Source organism: Magallana gigas, chromosome 10 (assembly GCF_963853765.1).
Source record: "Magallana gigas chromosome 10, xbMagGiga1.1, whole genome shotgun sequence".
Lineage (NCBI taxonomy): Eukaryota > Metazoa > Mollusca > Bivalvia > Ostreida > Ostreidae > Magallana > Magallana gigas.
The window spans coordinates 10,101,454-10,122,368 of NC_088862.1; the positions used below are offsets into that span (position 1 = coordinate 10,101,454).

At 31.8% G+C, this 20,915-nt stretch overlaps 1 protein-coding gene and 1 long non-coding RNA gene across 2 annotated transcripts; both read left to right on the forward strand.

Moving 5' to 3' along the window:
• The first annotated feature begins 355 nt into the window (after window positions 1-355).
• On the forward strand, window positions 356-1,712 carry LOC136272268 (tyrosine-protein kinase receptor Tie-1-like). The gene is made up of 3 exons (XM_066073594.1): window positions 356-463; window positions 1,001-1,115; window positions 1,618-1,712. Exons 1-3 carry the CDS (start codon window positions 359-361, stop codon window positions 1,710-1,712), a joined length of 315 nt encoding a protein of 104 aa, XP_065929666.1. The 5' UTR covers window positions 356-358.
• Window positions 1,713-18,930: 17,218 nt separating this feature from the next.
• On the forward strand, window positions 18,931-19,876 carry LOC136272415 (uncharacterized). Its single transcript, XR_010710416.1, has 3 exons — window positions 18,931-19,197; window positions 19,325-19,480; window positions 19,743-19,876. It is a non-coding gene; the product is annotated as an uncharacterized lncRNA (long non-coding RNA).
• Window positions 19,877-20,915: the final 1,039 nt, after the last annotated feature.

Below are 20,915 nucleotides of genomic sequence, written 5' to 3' on the forward strand. Positions count from 1 at the left end.
ATAAATGAGAGCGACGACAATAATTAAGAGTGCTAGATATTCATGGCAATTTTAGAACATATAAATCTCCTTAAAAAGAAGAGCTCTGTATGAATAAAAGGGAATTTTTCTAATTTCAATGTCAAGCTCTATGGATTTTTTCTTTAGAAAACTGTAGTTCTTAGCTAAACAAATCATATTAGAAAATGGGTAAGTTCATTTAAAGGTTATTCCATACAGTTTATTAGTAGTAACCGTATTCATTCAGAATCATGATAATCATGAATTTTATGAATTTTTTTATTAATCTTATTTTAAAAAGGTAAGAATAAAAGATTTTGAAAATCTGATGCCTCTTTATATCATAAAGCTTATCCACATGAGGCTTGCAGCCAGAAACGTATTTCTGAACAAGAGCTTGAGTGCGAAAATAGCAGGATTTGGTCCTAGGCAAGGTGATGATGAGGATGAGTCAGGCAAAAAGGTCACTGAATTAGGTTGGATGTTTGTGGTCAATTTAGACTGAATTGATCTTCTTTAGACAAAGAACTCTGTAAATGGATATAGTAATATATTTAAATCTAAACAGTGCACATTTGACTAAATAATATCTTAAACTTTAAGGTATTTTTTTTAACTTGAGGGATCTACCTAGCCTCCTTCATTGCCAAAAAAACTTATAAAATCTCGTATAATGATACTCTTAAAAAAAACCTCAAATCTAAAAACTATTGACAAGAAATCTTGACAACAACTTGCATTCGTAAACTAAATCAGGATATATCATGCTTTGAAAGTAAAATTAAAGAGAGATGCGCATGGAAAGAAAATTAAACATCATTGTTATACATTGTATTATACATTTCACAAAAATTAAATTCTGCATTGATACCGACATTTAATTTATGAAATATTTGTATATAATAAACTTAAATAATATTATATTTGAAATACAATGTAATTGATGTCAACATTGATTGTTTCATAACAACATATATAATTTGAAAATCATATTTTACAGGAAAGAATCCCCTTAAAATGGATGGCCCCTGAATGCTTGAACAAAACTGGAACTGCCTCTGAGAAGAGTGATGTTTGGTCATATGGAATAAGCATCTGGGAAATCTTCTCCATAGGTCAGATGAGAATTTAATCAAATTTGATTCACTCTAGAAAAATTTTTATTCATGTTGGAGTTACAGTGTAGGTCTACCGAATGCTTAAAATTGCACATAGCAATAATCAAAATTATATCAAAATACGGTTCTCCCCTCTTTTTTTTCCTTTGAATAGTGTTTGATGATATTATGTTGTAAGATACAATACTGTGCATTTTTTGTAAAGTATCGAACAAGTTTTAAATATGATATGAGAGAGTTGTACACCTTACACCACGTATGTTAATATACATGTAATCTTTTGTAATCTATTGATCTTTTGATCTGTAAACAAGTTTGTATAATATATATGCAGTTTTTTGTAATGTATATTTATCTGCAACCAGGCTTGCATAATATACATGTAGTCTTTCATAATCTATTTACATGTAATTAGTCTTTTATAATATACACGCTGTCTTTTGTGCGTATCTGATGTTTAATTACATCATGTTAGTGATAATTTTGCATTTCATTTTAGGTGCAACGCCTTACGAAGATGTAAGAAGCAGAGATCTTCCGAAATGGATCAAACAAGGAAACCGTCTGAGTAAACCTGAATATACCGACGACTAGCATATGATCAATAAAGATATAAATGTTCTTTATCGTGTAGGTACTTGTATCTCATCAATGCATTGTGTTGTACACACATGTTAAAATTACTATATTAAACAAAACCTTTTATAAAAATCAAAGTCCTGAAGTACTGAAACCTGGACTCTTTTGGTGTGTCTTTATGCATAGTAAAGACTGGAAATCTCTCTCTCTCTCATGCTTTTAATGTCGGCAAAGCGTCAGAGAGTGACCAAATTATGTAAGCAGTTATAAAAAATATATGTCTGGTCTAGCATAAAAATTCAACAGTTACTGCCTTAAATTTTGCAACAAGTTTACTACTAATGTGCATTCTGAACATTTATTCTTTTAAATAAAAACATTCAAAACCGATTTAAAATGATGTATGTTATGCTTTGGTATGCTATGGTATGCTATGGTATGCTATGACGAATGAGATTCTATGAGATTGTATGCTATGGTATGAGATTCCAATACTATAATCTGAGACTCAAATGCTTTGCTTTGCGATTTCAATGCTAGGCTATGTTATAATGTATATTGTAAAAGATCTGATTGAACCGACTGTAATGTGCCCAGGATGAAACGTCTTTGTACGAACACTACAATTTATGAAAAATTAAAGGCTGATTTAACAATGCTTATAAAAAATGCGCTATGGAAGAAATGGTTTTGATGCTGAAATGAATTCTTAAATAGCTCTAAGAAACGTTTTATTGTTTGCTAAAGAAATATTTACATCTAAATAAAGTAAAATATTGACGTCAGAATAAAAAGTTACAGTATCCAAATGCAACAATCTTGCATTGGTATATAAAGAGCATTCAAGATTGCGTCCGTTTGATTCCGGTTAACCGCATATGCAAAATGTGTTATTTACTATATTACAGTAGATTCAAACGGAAGGTATATAATAAACACGATGAGAGATAATTGTAAAACACTGAAATGGAGTTTTGAGTAGAAAAATATATTTTGAACTACAGATCTGTAATTGGAGGTTGCAGAAAAAAAACATATTCAAAAATGCCATTGAGAGCAAAACATGGAACGGGATGTGAATAAATGATGTACCTGTCCAAAGATTATATATTACACATGATTAAAATAGAATATGCTTTATACATCACGGCTATCAACAAAATTATATATCTATATAATGCAATAATGATATTTGTTCACATATTGTTATTCAAAACTCAGTTGCTTGAATCAAAGGTATCTTGATGTTCGATGTTGGTACTAATTCGGATGAATATGGAGCCGACAACGACTGCGAGGAACAGAACGTGGCCGAAAGGAACAGTCCGATTCAACGCGTGTGTGGCGTACCTTGTCGGAGTTGTCTTTAATGGGTATCTTGAAAGTTCCCGTTTGATGGCCATGCTTTCTTCAGCTTGCCGTTACGACACAACTACCTGAATAGATACAAGTTTTTGGGAGTTGATTTTAATCAACTCTCCTATGCAGTTACTCTGGCAAACCGAAAGTGAAACAGTGTTTGGACCTAAGCACAAATCATCACCGCTGACAAGATTTAGTTCTTGAAAATAATCAAAAAATTCGATGTAATGTATCTTGAAGCATTAGTTTTTAAGAAACTTATTTATGAATACCTTGAAAATAGTCAGATGTTAAATAGTACGAACAATTTAGATATTTTTGCAGTCGTATGTGTTCATACGCCAGAGTTTAATAAAGTCTCGTTTAACACTCAGCTGTATCCGTAAATCTCCGACAAGCGGAGAGTCATTCTGTATTTAGAGGTCGCGTCATCAAGCTATCAAATGACCTGGTGTACACATTCTCTTGCTTTTTGCAGATTAACGGAGACAGCCGAGCATCTGGTTGAACAAGACCAGAGTTCATTATTGCTTGGATCCATACAATGTTTTGAATATTTCAATTACTTATACATAGTTTGATGGAATCAATTCTATCTCTAATCATTACACAACACGATTCATACGTTTTTTTTTCTCAAAATTCTTGTCGGAAAAGTCCGAGAATTCATATTATAAAACTGTGCGTAATTCAAAGACAGATTATAAACTACTTGCCAAGCAAAGTAACATATCGTTGATTTTAAAATGAATAATAATCGATAAAATCCACTCCCGTCAGTACTTCAGTACTTTGATTGTTTCTGTACTCTATAATGTATTTACTTACCGAGATTCTCTTGGTTTGGACGTTTATTTGACATAGTTTTGCACTTCGTAGAATATGGAAGTTGTTTTTGACTGAGTTCAGCCTTGCGATAATTTACTCTTTGTCTCTTTGGGTTTCCATCGCGGTGGAGGTTTATACTCTCATTGGGAAAGTTTAATTCCTGCTCTAGGGGTAACTTCTAGTGTTTTTACCTCGGTATCTTCTGAAATAGATTCATCGATGCCAGATAACCTTTTAAGTGAGTGTCATCGATAATGCTCTAGCTCGTCTAAATCTCTACGATGCTTCGTGTTTTTTATTTGTTGAGGTGGTTTCGTAATGGTTCATTTTTTTATCAATCGTGTTTGAAATTCCATCGTGGATGGAGTCTTTAATGGCCTTTTTGACCACTTCTGCTATTCTTTTTATGTCACCTGCCAAGATGGTTACAGGAGCGTTGATGACATATTGATGTAGAAGGAGTGGATGCTCGGATGTTACCGGAAGTCAGGATCAGCTGGTGTTGACATGCCTATTGGCAATGAAAATGCTGATTGACCAGCAAATGTTGTATTCATTTTCACGTAGGGAACCTTCTTTTGACGTTTTTGATGAACGATCGGCCTGAATAAAAGATTAAATGATATCTTGTGGTGCTCTTTCTGTTACTAAGACATACGTTGTGGTTTTTCAGGCGATTAAAGTTAGTTTGAAATTATTTGTGATAGTACAGTGTAGGTCATAACATATGTCACGATCAGTAAAGGCATTCAAAGTAGAGCAACTGAGTGAGTTCAGCATTTACATAAGATATGTAAATACTACTATTTTACTTTATTTGATTCAAATATAATTTGTTCCTAGATAATCCTTTTGATTAGAACAGTATATTCGGAAAGGTTTAGAGAGTATCTAAGACCAAAGGATGATGGAGTTTGAAAGAAAATCCGAGGCAAGCAATGCCATACAAAATCGTGAAACGTCCCAGGAATGTCTTCGCTAAATGCTAAAAATATTTCAGAGAATCTATTCCTTAATTAATCTATAAGTGCAAAACCGTGCGCAATTTTTTTTTGCGCAATAAATTTACGGTTTTTTTTGTATGGATGCACCTTCACTTGTGCAACAAGGACCAAGAAATTGCCTTCTTATATTGATAAAAAAGTTTAAGATTCAACGACAACTTGGAAAATCTATGGGTTCCTTTTTAGATGGAGGTCAAAGGCCATACGTCTTGCAAAGTGTGTGTCAGTCTAGTTGGTGGGCTGGGTTATCATTAAACAGGAGCAAAATGATTGAAAGAGGAGCTCCATTTGAGATTTGGATTTTTAATATTATGCAATATTACAAAGCAATTTAACTAAATACGCACTTACAAAATGAAGGTGTGTGTAATATTTGGACAAAGTCAACACATTTTGAAAAAAAACCACTTCAACAAAGTGCGATGATATGACCGAAATTAGGGCTTTATTTGCGGGGTCCGATCAAAACGATTGTGACTTTGGGAAAAAACTATTGTTTTTATCTTGTTTAGGCTAATCGGATATTAAACAGAAAACGTATCATTCATGAGGAACTAGTATTATTTTAAGTTCAAGTAAATTAAACAAATTACACATTTTACCAAATTAACACCTTCAAGACTGATGTATTATTCGGTTTGAAATATTGGTTGATGTCAAAACCATAATAAGAATTATAGTATAATTTAAGATGTGCATGTGTAACATGTAATACTGTATGAATGATATAAGAATTCTATGTATAAATGTACATCTAAGTACATAAAAAGCAGGATTACCATATAAGACATCTATTTGATTAATATTCTAAATGAATGATCATCAGGGAAAGCGTAGATTAAAAATATTTAGCGATGGATCGAACATGAGTTGATATGACAATTTCAAAATTAAAAAAAGGTAGAAATACAGTGACAAGGTTATATGTACATAAATATGAATTCCGTTAAGTAAATGGAAATATGAAGAATGTTGCACACTTATTGCTTGAATGTTGAATGTTAGAGAAATGCAATACCGGTATATTATTCTCAGGAGAAAAACAATGTATCCCCCCCCCCCCATAAAAAAAAAATCTGACATTTGTTGATACAGTATATGTTTTGTGTAAATAGGTGATCATCTTTAAAAAATCGTCGTGAATGTTTTAATTTCTATGTCAATATCGGTTTTAATTCATATGAATACATTATAGAACAATTAGATTTATGACCGTAAAATATAAAACATTGAACTATTTTAGAATCAAATTCATTCGTTTGTTTATGTCAAAGGCACGTCTTCGGCTATTCTACCCAATGGATATAAATATTCGTTTCCTGTGATATTCAATGTTTATTTCCCCTGTCATGGGACTGTATCGAGCAGAAAAATAGTGCGTTAGATAGAAATATCATAATTGGATATAATTGTACCAACCAGCGTTTTCTTCACATCGCATTTTTTTATAACAACATATATAAATCTAGTAAATTTTATTCAGGTTTCTTATGGTCATTCTTAATTATTTCATAAGGAATTATAAACAGGATGGAGGAAAAAATAACGGGCTAGACTCATACTCCCTAAAGCTCTTTTAGGCTTTCTAACTAAAATTGATATTTGTCCTCGAAGATCACTTCAGTCAAGATCCCCCTCTTGGGTGTCTATCAGTATAATCCCCAGCTTTAAATTTTATATCTTTAATAATGATATCGAATTTTCAAAACTGAAATTTGAATGAATAGCTTTTAAAGTAAACAATGTCAGTAGGAACGCAAAATCAAACATTCACTCTCCATTTTATGAGTGCATACATATCTGCTAAAGATCTAGACCACAATGTTCTGTTATGTAAAACAGCTTACATTCGATAATATTCTATCAGCTTATGACCATGTTTCTTGGAAACGTCAGCTGTTTATAACCGAGATTTACGTTTCAGCTTTCTTATTATTAATGTCTTAAGATCTCATTTCTATTACAAATTTGAATATCTACCCATTTGTCAATGTTCATAACTTGCAATCCATTGAATAATTTAGTAAATACAAATAACAGATTTGTTGACACTGAGAGTAGTAACATATTTTATTACAATTTTTTCAACCTTGTTTATCTGCTTCAAAAACCTTATTACATGTACATCATAAACTTTACCAAAAAAAGTATAACAATCCGGATGATTTTTGACAACGATATTGACATTTTCTACAAATATGTGATGAAAAGTAATCATTATTGTCTTTTGATTGCGTTTGAAAAAAAATGGATCTTTTTATGAGTTTGCTTTCTGCAGCATGACAAACTTAGTTACTGATTTTGAAACACCCAAGTCTAATCTAGCTAAACGCTTGAACGCAACGGTTACAGAGTAAATTTTATACAAATATTGACTGGGGTTGAGGACAACATTCATTATATTAGTCCCCGAGGGACGACATTTTGCCCGACGCGAAGCGGAGGCCAATATATTCATCCCAAGGGGCTAATATAATCAATGTTCCCCGAAAACTCAGTCAACATTTTGTTTTGTTATATGAATAAAAAAAAAAAAATCAAGAAAGGACTTGAAAACAGATCGCCATAATTTCCTTGGCTCAACAAAGAATTCACAAATTTAATTTTGCGCAAAGTTCATTTCCGAAATATTGGTGGCATCAAAAGGTCACTTGTTATATTCTCCGTCCGTAGGAAGATAGCTTAAGACGTTTTACCTGATTTTACTTCACAATATTTACATTTCCAACCATCTTTGTCTCTGATAACATTACGAATCAATATTGAACCCTAAAACCCAATAACTTCATAAATTATGAGTGACACAAAATGGGCGTGTCTTATAGCATAACCCAGAAACCTTGGTTTGGCTGCGCCGCGTAGCAATACATAGCATGTGCTACAGAAGAAAAAAGTCGTTTTAAAATAATATTGTTTTAAAGTGTACAAATTTAAAAAAATATAAATATAAGTAATAAGGAATCATTCTGTGAATAATATGAGGTGATATTTTCTGTCGGAGCGTGGTCAAATCTATCATAAAGCCCTTCGGGCTTTATTGGATTAGACCACGCCCCGACCGAAATTATCACCTTATAATACTCAAAGAATGTTTCCTTATTCCTTAAATAATTCGTAATTCCATATCCCCGTTATGATAGCAAACCATCGCATTACGTGTCCGTTTTTTACTTGTTGCCTTGACGGGTTGCCCATTATTACGCTACCTTGTTTTGGAGTTGCGAAAATTTTTTTTATTAAAGAAACACGTATGATTCAGTTATCTGTGATTTTCATTGCCGTATGAGACCAATCAAATTAATTTTTTTATGTTATATCAATTCATATTTTCAGGTTTAATTTCTATCAATACTTCAAAACACTACAGTTTGCGATGTTTCAGAAATCGATATTAGTTTACTTTTCAGTTTGTGTCGTTGTGTTGTTGTTTTTTTCCGAACAAATGCGTTGCTGTGAATAAAATAAATACCATTTAATGTGTATATCATGTATATAAAAAAGTTATTAAAGATTGACCGTACACCCGCTTAAAAAGCCAAACATGACAATAACCTTTTGATTATTTAAATTTGCTTTCAAGCTTCCTTGTCATTATTTTTGGGAGTTGATTCTAATCAACTCTCCTATGCAATTACTCAGGCAAACCGAAAGTGAAACAGTGTTTGGACCTGAGCACAAATCAACACCGCTGACAACATTTAGTTCTAACCAATAAATTCGATGTACTGAGTTCTTAAGCATTGTTCATCAGGGAAACTCATTTATAGTTACCTTGTAAATAGTCATATTTTAAATGGTACGAACAATTTAGATATTTTTTGAAGTCGTACATTTTATGTATTCCTACGCCAGAGTTCAATTTATAGTCTAGTTCAACCAGACGCTCGGTTGTCTCCGTAAATCTCCGACAAGCATAGAGTCTGTCTTGCTTGTCGGAGATTGACGGATACAGCTGAGAGTCTGGTTGAACGAGAGTAGAGTTCAATTTTGTTTGGATCTATACAATTTCTCATAAGTATTTCGATTACTAATACGTAGTTTGATGGAATAATTTTTTGAATATTACACAACATGATTCATATTGGATTTTCATGAAATTCCTGTAGGATTCATATTATAAAAATGTGCGTAATTAAAATACTTATAGGAATTTACTTGCCATGCAAAATAACATATCGTTGATTTTAAAATAAATAACAATCGTCAAAATCAACTCCTGTCAGTACTTCAGTACTTTGATTTCTAGATGTTATTACCATTCAATTAAAATAGTTTTATTAATTTTAGAACGATGCAATGGGAATGCACGATGAATTACTGTAAATAACAGCTTTATTTACGCTGTTAGTAACAAACATGTATTTCACTACAGTTTAAAAGTATGAAATATCGAACATGTTTTCCCCACAGTACATTGTTCTTGAAATAAAATAAACTTAAACGTCGGGTAGGCTCTCTGCAAGGTTGTTTTTTCTCTAAATTTTGGAATTGCGTTATTAGTATATGTTGTGATTTATTGGTACTTTTATTTATTGACTTTTTTACATCATACATGTAGTAAATTGAAGTGATCTATAGATGTACGGCAACTCTCTCTCAATTGCTGATTTTTATACCCCCGCTCCGAAGAAGTAGGGGTATACTGTTTTACCCTTTTGTGTGTGTGTATGTGTGTGTCCATCTGTTTATCCGTCTTTCTGTCTGTCGTTCTGTCTGTCCGTCCGTAACAACAATTTCTGTCACATTTTTCTAAGCAACTATTTATCGCAGATGCTTGAAATATTAAAACACCTTTTGTTCAGGCATGCTATATCATAGGATATATTTTTGCACCATTCGGACGTCAACTTCCTGATAAATGACGAGTTTGCTTATTTTGCATATTCACATCAGAGCGGGGGTATCACTAGTGAGCATTGGCTCACAGATATCTTGTTGTGAAAGAAAATCTCTTTCATTTAGCTGTGAATACATTCGTCTCATTAGCAACTCATTTATATTTTTACTACTGCATTCATCTTTCATGACATCCATACAATTCCGAATGCTTTTTATATTGAATACTTTGCAATGTTTTAAAAAGCTATGAATTATTCAGCTGGTGCCGTTGTGTTTGTTCAGACTATTGAATTGCTGTAAATTGAAATCCATCATCTGTTGTTCATATCCTGTTAAAGAAATCGATTGTTTTTACTTTGTAAAGTCACGTAGGCCCGTAAGGTTAAAGAACTGTACGGAATCGGGCCAAAAATTCCTACAACAATGTGTATAGGCCAATCCAAAAACCAAAGAAACCAATCTAAGCACACCCCTTCTTCATGGCCTCTCAAAATCTTAAATCATGGTTAACATATGGCTATAGAGGTTTTTGAGTATAAAAGTTATAAAGATTGTAATGTTGGCATCTAAATAAATGCTGATAAACATTTATTGCATGAATGGTCAGGAAAACTGAAGCACTATTATTCCCCGAGAAAAACCATGTTTTCCGAGGGCATCGCACAAGACAGATATATTTTTCGGGGGATTGGGAATAATTAATTGTTTCTCTCTTACATTTCAGAAATAATTATTTATCATATTCATCGAACAACAATTGAATACGTCGTTTTTAAAATAAGTCGTGAAATTAAAATTTTTGTTTTTTTATACAAAAGTATTAAAGCATCAGGGGCTCGTAACATAAAGCATGCTAAGATTTGACTTAAGTAGGGTCATAAGTGTGACTTCAGAGGAATCTTAGAACCTACATAAGTCCTGCTGAAGTATGCCTTATACCGTAACATAAAGCAAACTTAGCAATGTCTTAGCTAAGTCATGTTTATGTTAAAAAGTATAAACGTATTTTTTTCATTTCTTTTGTCGAATTTGAATGTATTGGTAATAAAATCATATTTTTATAGATACACGTGCATAATATCTTTGATATTAGATGGGGGTAGGTATAAATGTACATACACACCATCCAAGGTGGCATGAGTATATATGTTTGTATCTAAAATTTTAAACATAACTCAAAGGGATGGATCTCGGGCAATATATTCAGGTTATTGTTGTCGCTTCTGTTTTGATGAATATTCACTATTTTAGTCGTTCTCGAAGACTGCCTGTGGAGTAATATCGCGAGGCCTTAAGAACTTGATATACCTATCATGGAGTGAAATTTGAGTAACTGTTACCTATTCATAAATGTACCCTTCCCTTTGTACAAGACAATAATTCACTTCAGCAGTTATAATTGCTTAATTATTTTATTAACTCTTACACCTTACCTTTGATTTAATTGACTTACTCATATTGAAGTTTTACTCAATGACATATGTCACTCGTGCTTAAGTGCTTATTTTTATTGTGTTATACACCATTGTCAGGAGAGAGGAATTAGGTTTCGGATTGTCCGGGTGTAGTTTTTGGATTCCCAGAAATCACCCATACCGACCTAAAATTAAAATAAACTGCCTTTTACCATCTACAGCATTTGAGTTTTATTGGCACCGGATATATAGAAACACCTTATTTTCCCCCGTTGATATAACTATATAGTGGATTTCTTAATATCTTTTGTTCTAAATCTTACCTCACCAATAAGGCAATTCATATATTCTGGGTATAATTTCTTCACCAAGTCGATATATTGAAATGAGGCAATCGTCATCATCAAAATCGCTGAGGGTTTTTTTTGTCTTTAAACATCCTATTTTAATTTCTCAAGTTTCGCGAGTTTATATGTGCAGTTACTTCTTGTAAACCGTCCATTACGTGTTTACAACCTATTTAGCAGTCCACTTGTAAATTTATTTCTTTACTTTAAGAAGTCGACAAAAGAAACTTTTAACAAATGTGATGATTCTATCTAAAATCGATTGACCTTTTTATATTATGTGTGAAGGAAGGTAAACTTTTCTCAATGTATCAAAAGGGTTCACCATACAGGCAATGTTTAGATACTGTTGTCTGCAAACACACTTGTAAATACTTTTCAGATAACGGAATTTTTTCGGGTTTAATGTGCATTTATTTTATAAATACTAGCTCCAGTCTTATTTTTTTCCGTAACAAAGGCTCCAATCACCAAACTATATCATTTTGTCCATACGTAATAAATCCCATTAAAACAGGCAAGCTTTCATAGTATACCATTTGACTTTGTACTATTTCTCAATTGCCTTTTCCCTTAATCTTTAACCCTAGTTACCCAGAAAAGGTTACTGGTCTTATGGGTATACATATATCCTATAGTTAAGTTAACGATTATCTTTTTTGCGACAGTAAACGTCAGTGATAACATAAGCAATCACGATTTAAGGTGATTTTTGGGAGTTGATTTTAATCAACTCTCCTATGCAGTTACTCAGACAAACCGAAAGTGAAACAGTGTTTAGACCTCAGCACAAATCATTGCTGCTGACAAGACTTAGTTCTTGAAAATAATTGATAAATTTGATGTAATGTATGCTAAAGCGTTGTTTTTCAAGGAAACTTTTTACAAATACCTTGAAAATAGTCAGATTTTAAATGGTGCGAACAATTTAAATATTTTTTGTAGTCGTATGTATTCCTACGCCAGAGTTCAATATGGTCTCGTTCAACTCGACGCTCGGCTGTCTCTGTAAATCCTTGTCGGAGATTTACGGTGTCAGCCGAGCGTTTGGTTGAACGAGACTAGAGTTCAATATTGCTTGGATCCATATGCAATTTTCGAGAAATATTTCTATTACTGATACATAGTTTTACTGAATTAATTTTATCTTTAAATATTATTTAACATGATTCATATGGGTGTTTCTCGACACTCTTGTCGAAAAAGTACAAAAATTCATATTATAAAAATGTGCGTAATTCAAATTAGAAACTACATGTACTTGTCATGCAAAATAACATATCAGTGATTTTAAAATAAATAAACATCGACAAAATCAACTCCCATCAGTTCTTCAGTACTTTGATAAATTTACGCAGAACTTACAACAATCATTTGAATATTTACATGTATTTATCTTTTTTTTTTAATTTAGTAAGAGTCAAAACCTGGATTACCAGCGTGGTATACCTGGAATGGAGTAAAAATGAAATATTTAATTATATAACATACAATTTACAGATTTCTTAATCTTTATAAAGATTGTTGTTATTTTTTGTTTCTATATAATAGTAATGATTAAACTTATTATACCTAAATTTTTAATTAAAATCTCATTTGGTATTAAAGAGAGAGAGAGCATGTACTAAACTAGTAGTTCTTTTTACATATGAAGCAATATTAGACCTTTTTCTGGCGAGTTATTGTCTCAAGCAAATACATTGTATAATTATGTATCTTATCATAGAACAGAATCTGCATATGATAGAAAATCAACCATTTTATTGATTCAAGATACCTTTTTATTTGTCAAGTAGAGTTGCCGTGCATGTCATTGTCAGTGCTTTTCTGTGTTTTGAAGCCTCTTTTCCTATATATATGATTTTTATACTAGAATTAAAGGGACTTGGACACGATTTGACTTAAAATTTTCAAATTTTATTTTCCCATTTTCAATGTTTATACTGATAAATATAGAAGTTTACAATGCTATGTCAAAATTTGAAAGTCAAATATCAAATAATAAGCAAGATACAGAGTTTATAATTCTTTGTTTTGTAAACAAAGCTCGAAAATGTCATTTTTTACAAATGTGTTGTATTGGTGTAAGTTGCAATCAAATGTATCTTTCTTTTGTTGAAAATAGTATTTATGAAGATATTGAATTAGTTTAAATTGTTTTTTGTATGTCATTTTGTCTACGAAATGGTAATTCTCTACATTACATTTTTGTAAACAACTATAAGACTCGAGCTTTGTTTACATAACAACCAATTCTTACCTCTGTATTTCGCTTGTAACTTGACTTTAAAATTCAATATTTTGGTCAATCATTTAAAATGCACCAGTTAACCATTTTATACATAAAAAATAAAAATAAAATTTTTGATCTCAAATCGTGTCCAAGTCCCTTTAATGAACTACACGTCGATAATATGTTTTCCCTAGCGTTATATGCAATTCATTTGCATCATATAAAGATATAAAATGCAGAAAGAAAATTGTCCCTTCAATGTTCTATCTTTAACAACACAACTTTATGTCGATATTACCTATTTCTAACAAAAAATGAGTCTGTAGTAAAAATATACTAATTCATTTTTAGTTGCAGCCCTTGTTGTTTCGAATAGTTGGTAAATAATAAAAGAATGTGTATATCCCTTTTAATAACGCGGGTAGGTCTAGGAAGCATACTTCTAATGGTCAATTTAAAGTCTTGTTTTGACTGTCAAATACAAAATCGTAAGATTCATTAACTCTTTTGAATCAGATCTAAAACTTTTTATTTTCTGTTTAAATACTTTTCAATACATCGGGCAGAATGTTACTCCACATCTCAGTGCATAGGATCAATATACAAAGCAAAATATTTTTCAAGCTAATTTGACTATGTTCTTAATCATTTCAAGTATAAATAACATTTCTAACGATTAGCACAAAAGTCACATTAGCTCCGTAAAAATGTCATATTGTGAGTTATGATATGTAAACAATATTGTCAAATATTTTAGTATATGTTGTTTAGAGAGGACTCCCAATATTTTTATGCATTATGTTTTATTTTCAATTACGTCATTATCGTTTATATCTCGTAAAAGTAAACGGCACATGTTAAATGGCACGTTTAAAAATTCCCCCTTTGAAAAAAAAGAGACACAGTTAATTCTATTTTATAAACGTTCGTTAATATGGTTTACATAGAATGCACTCTGAAAAATAAAAGGTATAGTCTATATTGTACAATGTAAGACTAATAACTGTAATGGATGAATGTTTGAACCTACCTTTGCTCGATTGGACATTGAAAAGAGAACACATGATTTTTTAACTATGCAAATAGCAACTTTATACTGCAAAGTATTGTCACTATGGTCATCTATTCAGTTTAATTTAATAAATCATGCAACAAAATAACTCAAGAGTTTACTAAGTTATTATGAATTAAAATATCGCATGAATTTTATCACAGGGTTGTTATCCGTCCCGTAAGTTGTTTATTTTTTTTACGTTGTGAATATCTATTCTTTAAAGAAAGGGGAAACACGATTTGACTGAAGTTAAATAGTCAAACATTTAATTAGAAACACAAACATTTTGTCATCAAGGTCTTTTTTGCAAAAATTCTTAAAGCATAAAAGTAAAAAAGATTATTATGCAAACAATGCCTCATAATGATTTTATTGGCGATATATACCACAGCCAGGAGCCAGGCATCAATTAATGCTTTGTTGAGTATCTCCAAACAATACAGGCAAGAATAGTGAGTCCTGGGAAGATATACTAACCTGCTTTACACTTCAGTTGTTCAAAAAATCAAAAAAGCAGCATTGCCAAAAAAAAAAAGAAGGCAAAAATCAATTATAATCAAAATAACATATGATAACCTATGACACACACAGGGCGAAAAACAATCTTTAAGCAAGTCCTTAAAGGTGGCGTAAAGGTGGCTTAAAGGAGATACAATCTTTAAGCCACCTTTAAGTCACATTTTAGCTGAGCTTACAGGTCCTTAATGTCCAAACTTCTTTAAGTCACTATAAGCCATCTTTAAGCCACCTTTAAGCATCTTTAAGTGGCATTTACGCTCCCTTTAAGTTGTCTTTAAACCATCTTTAAGTTCCCTTTAAGTGAAGTTTGGTCAAGCTGAACAAAAAAAACATATATTAAATGCAAAAGCTCTTTTATAGGGACGAATGGGGGTCATCCGATTGATAATACAATTTCCAAGGAACGGGGGGGGGGGGGGGGGTTGCTACAGGCGGTTTTAATTGTCGCTCCAATAAACACAGATCGCTATCATCAACACCGCTCCGATGGACACAGATTGCCGTTATAAAATTCTTTATAATTTTTTGGGGGTTTCAAAATTATTGTAGGGGTGAGCGCAGTCTCTGTATCTTAATCTGTGCATAAAACTAATGAAAGTGTGTTTGATTCCTATTATAAATAAATCAGTGAAATATCTCTCTCTCTCTCTCTCTCTCTCTCTCTCTCTCTCTCTCTCTCTCTCTCTCTCTCTCTCTCTCTCTCTCTCTCTCTCTCTCTCTCTCTCTCTCTCTCTCTCTCTCAGTTAATCCGGTTATCAAACAAAATAAAGATAATGAACCAAAAATGCATGATTTAATTTGATAATCGGTTGAAGGTTTTTGTTTTCAATTTTCATAATTGCTAGGTCTAACTCTAGATCTGCTAGATACATGTTAAAGATGAAAATACTCTCAACTGCCTTTGTTATATCGGGCAGGATATTACTGCTTTGTTTGTCTAGACATAGTGTTGTTCTTTGCGTATATCTAATTAGAGTGTATTGTTTGTCCAACTTAAGAAAACCCCTGGAACTAACACAGAATATACAGATAAACACAACATTTGAGTCGTTTGCCCAGGTGCACGTTTGTGTATATCTAATTAAAGTCTATTGTTTGTCCAACTTAAGAAAACCCCTGGAACTAACACAGAATATACAAGATATACACAACAGGTGTGTCGTGTGCCCAGGTGCACGTCAGGGTTTCTAAAGGCGTTGAATCTTAGTATGTATGAGTATACGATAAGTTTAGTGATTAAAAGTTAATTCACATTTGTAATTCATTTTCAAAGTATTATTTCCTAGCTCTGGGTTTCAAAAATGCTACGTCTACAAATTAAAGATACATGTTTGTAAGATTAAAATCTTGAGGCTAATTAATTAATGTACCGGTGATCATAAATAGGGGTTAATTAGTTAATATATGTATAAGGGTAATTATGTCACATACCCGGCCTGGTACATAATACAATTGTACATGTATGTACAAGTATATGTATACATCATTTGCAACTGCCACATGAAGTAAATACGTCACCGGTAATTGGTATTATTGTTTGTTATAGAATTGATAGTTTAAAAATCATGTATACAATTAAATATTTAAACATACTGGAATGGCGCCGCGATCATGAAAACCGGGAAATTGCGGGAAATTGAACAAATACCCTAATAGTTTCAATGCATTTATTAAAAGAAATGATTTCATTTTCTTTCTTACATTTTTATAGCTATAAATTAGATAAACGTATATCTACTTGGTTTAAATTTATTAACTTAGAAAGCCTACTAGTGAGCCTAACGGTTTCCATTTAGGTATAATATATGTTTGTTCACTGAAGACCAAGTTCCGTATTTCATTCTAAATACATGCATTCATGTAATTTATAAATTAGATATAATTGATTGTTACAAACTGAATGGTTTGTCAATGGTTTGTCTAAATCTTTTCAAGTAAACACATTCAATACATTGATTCAATATCCACTGATATATATATATATATATATATATATATATATATATATATATATATATATATATATATATATATATATATATATATATATATATATATATATAAGTTGCCGTGGCGCAGAGGACGTGTGGTGATGCTAGTAAACAAAGGGTCCCGGGTTTAATTCTCGTCGTGGGCGTTGTTTTTTTTTTCATTTTATTTTCTAGAACAAAAAACGTTTTTAATACCTTTCCTTTCATAAAGTTAATACATTTTGTTTGTAAATTAGGCACAATATTGATTTAAATTTTTTTAATGGCTTATAGGTGGCTTAAAGGTACCTTAAAGGTAGCTTAAAAGTAGCTTTAAGGTGGCTTAAAGAAGTTTGGACATTAAGGACCTATAAGTTGTCCTTAAGGGTGGCTTAAAGATAGTCTTTAAGCTGCCTTTAAGCCATCTTTACGCTTTCTTTAAGCCACCTTTAAGCAACACATATAGCTTAAATGTGGCTTAAAGATCGTCTTTAAGCTACATTTAAACACCTTTAAGCTATCTTTTAAGGAGAACTTAAAGGTGGTCATTCATCCTGTGCCAACAATTAGTTCTAGCGTAGCCATGGCCTATTTTGCCCAACTATAGGTGACACTGAGACAATTGCATCACTCAAAAAGGCTTGCAATGCCTGTTGCAGTCTATGCAAAAACATGTCCGATTCCTTTTTTAAAAAGTGGACCTTCATATCTGTGTTGTTTTTATGTAATTCAGTGTACCTGATGGTTTTAACGTTCGACTTGGTTGCTAAAATGAGGTAACCGTCTTTCATGGAGAAAAAAAAATACGTCATCAGTCGGGTCATCCTCATATAAGTTAGTAAGTAATTTGCCCAAATTGACATGCTCCTAATTTGCTATTTAAATTTTTAATCTATTGGACACCAGGTGGCTTAAGCTACTTCCTTATCTCTGTATTTGGTCAAACAATTGTCAGAAAGGACTTTAGGCACTATACCTGTACAATGATCATGGCCCATCATTCTTGTCGCTGGCAACTCGATGGGCCCTTATATTTAAAGATCTTTTCTATGATTCTTTCAATGAAAAAATGACAACAACAAACCGTTAACCAACTCAAAAGACCAAAAAACTAAATACAAATTTAAAGCAGAGCAGCACGGACCTTCAAATAGATAAAGGTAGGATCAGGTGCCTAGGAGGAGTAAGCATCTTCTGCTGACCGGTCACACCCGTCGTGCGCCCAATGTCATATCGGTAAAAATTGCATTATCGGGATATTTTTTGTAATTTTGGAAACATTTTATGATCGGGAAAAACTGAGAAAAATCCGTGGACAATTAGGTATTCAATCAATAGTCCAGAGCAGAGCAATTAAGGACCTCTGGGAAACCCCAGAGACAAAATCAGCTGCCTAGGAGGAGTGAGTTTCCTTTACCATAGAAAATGTATAAAGAGATATTTTGTATGCATCAGTAATGTAACGGATATTATGTTAAAATGTCAATAATTAATCACACATATAATTAAATTTTTAATTAGACAAAAATGTTTAAAATGCAAAAAAAATTGTCTTGTCTTAAAAATGCATTAACTTTTTTTTTTAAAAGTTGGTGACAGAGCTTTATAAATTTTACCTTTTCAAGACCAATTCTGTAGCAATTGAAACTTTTTAACATTATAATAGCTACTTAACATGCAACTTGTATTAATCTAAGCTAAAAACGTAAGGAATTATTAGAATATAATAAAAAAAATTGTTTTCATTCTCTGTGGGGGCAGACTTTTCAAATCAGGTGGTCTAGTATCGATTGACATTGCTGCGTTTAATAGTTAAAAGCCATATCGCTCTGAATTTGGTTAGTTTGAAAGCGACAATGATGCTTACTAAACTGCCTAGTACGGAATGGATCGTTGTTCTTATCAGCATCATTGTTTTTTCAGGAAGAGGTTAGTTTCTTTTTTTGTGAGCAAGTTTAGACAAATGGTTCATTTTAATGTATAAAAAAGAGCAAGAGCAATTTAAGGAGGTTCATTTGACAAACATATTAAGATTAGCAAAATTTGTTTTTTAAAGGTTCATATGCTTGTGAAGATGGCAAATTTTGGGGACATTGCAAAAGAAATGCGTTGTGTGTTTGCATGAATAATAACTGGTATCAAACAACAACAAGCGAAATTAAAAGATTAGACCCAACTAATACATCTTTTTCCTCAATTTGCAGTTGTCAAAGTAAGTCGAAGCATTTTTTATCTTTAAAATTTTAATAAATCATTCATTTATTATTTGAACGCAAACAAAATTAACTTTAATTTGAAGGGAAAAAAAAAACACAAGCAAAGACCATTTTTAATAAAAATGAAAAAAAGGAGAATCAAAATATTTTGCATGCCAATAGTGTTTTATATTTTCAATCATTTTGTCTTTTTTATAAATGCACACTGTATATGCAACAAAGAAAAGTCAAAATCAAAAAGTAATGTCTTTACATCAGATCCAGATATCAAACCAGTTGAGGAATGTTCAAATCCTTATCTTTATACCAGTAAGTACATAATCAATAAGGTAGGCACAATAAAATGATATATTTATTTTCGTTGTAATTTACCAGTAATTTTATGTATAACATTGAAATAAAAAATAACGACGCTAATACAAACGTCAATAAACCATTCTTTTTTTCACTAATGATCGTGGTGCATCTAAATGTAGAAATACATTATGAGGATTTTTATTGGTGCGTTATTATACTGACGTATTCTTTTTTAAATAGAGCTCGTCGATGATCTCGAGTTTAATAAAACCTTAGTTTTGACAGGTAATATCTCCGACGCAGGTAAACATCGTTTTTAAATACATCTGCAGAGAATTTTAGCAATAATTAATGCAGATATAACGTTCAATCTATTTGTTCCAAATTATCAGAGTTATTGATTACAAGAATAAAATAACATGCTCTTGTTATATAATCTGAAATACCGATCTTTTTTTTTTATTACATACACTGGAAATTGTAAATGTTAAAGTATAAAGTTGAACTTCTCTTTAACCTTAATAACGTACTAAAGCGTTTTAATTTTCAGATGAGAGAACATGTATGCAGTTACTCACAGGTTATTATGCTTTAAAATTATTTTAGATATTAATCCTGTTTTAACTTGATTTGTACATATTTTCACTATATTTGTATCTTTTCGCATTTAATATTGATATTTATATTTTCATTGAAAAAAAAATCTTATGTATCACAAAAATCCCATTTCATTACAATCAATAAATATGGTGTAATGTCACTATGGTTTTAGCATAAAATTGATCTCCTCTTCTTTGTAAACTTAAATTGCTTTCGTCCTTTGCACACTATTATGCTGGTGCATTTACATTATAGAAATGCATGTATATTTTGTTTTCTTTGCCAAAAGTTAATGAATAAAGGGTTATTTTTGCCCTGTATAATTTCTATACCCTTCTTCACTTGCAAACAGTTTTGTCCCTTTTTGAATTCGTCCAAATACAGTCCTGTTTAAAAAGTGATAATTTGAGACATTGGAATTAGCCCAGTCTTAAATTCGCCCGCTGACGACAAGGGTAAAAGGGGCGAAAAAAAAAACGGGCCGAATACTTCCCTGAATACAGTATTTGACTTCGAAAAACATAGGTTTCCTTT

Excerpts from the sequence above, each read along its gene's own strand:
- LOC136272268 (XM_066073594.1), top strand. The coding sequence starts at position 359 with ATGAGGCTTGCAGCCAGAAACGTATTTCTGAACAAGAGCTTGAGTGCG. Across the intron at positions 464-1,000 it reads AGGATGAGTCAGGCAAAAAG|GAAAGAATCCCCTTAAAATG; the intron begins GTCACTGAATTA and ends CATATTTTACAG. Across the intron at positions 1,116-1,617 it reads CTGGGAAATCTTCTCCATAG|GTGCAACGCCTTACGAAGAT; the intron begins GTCAGATGAGAA and ends ATTTCATTTTAG.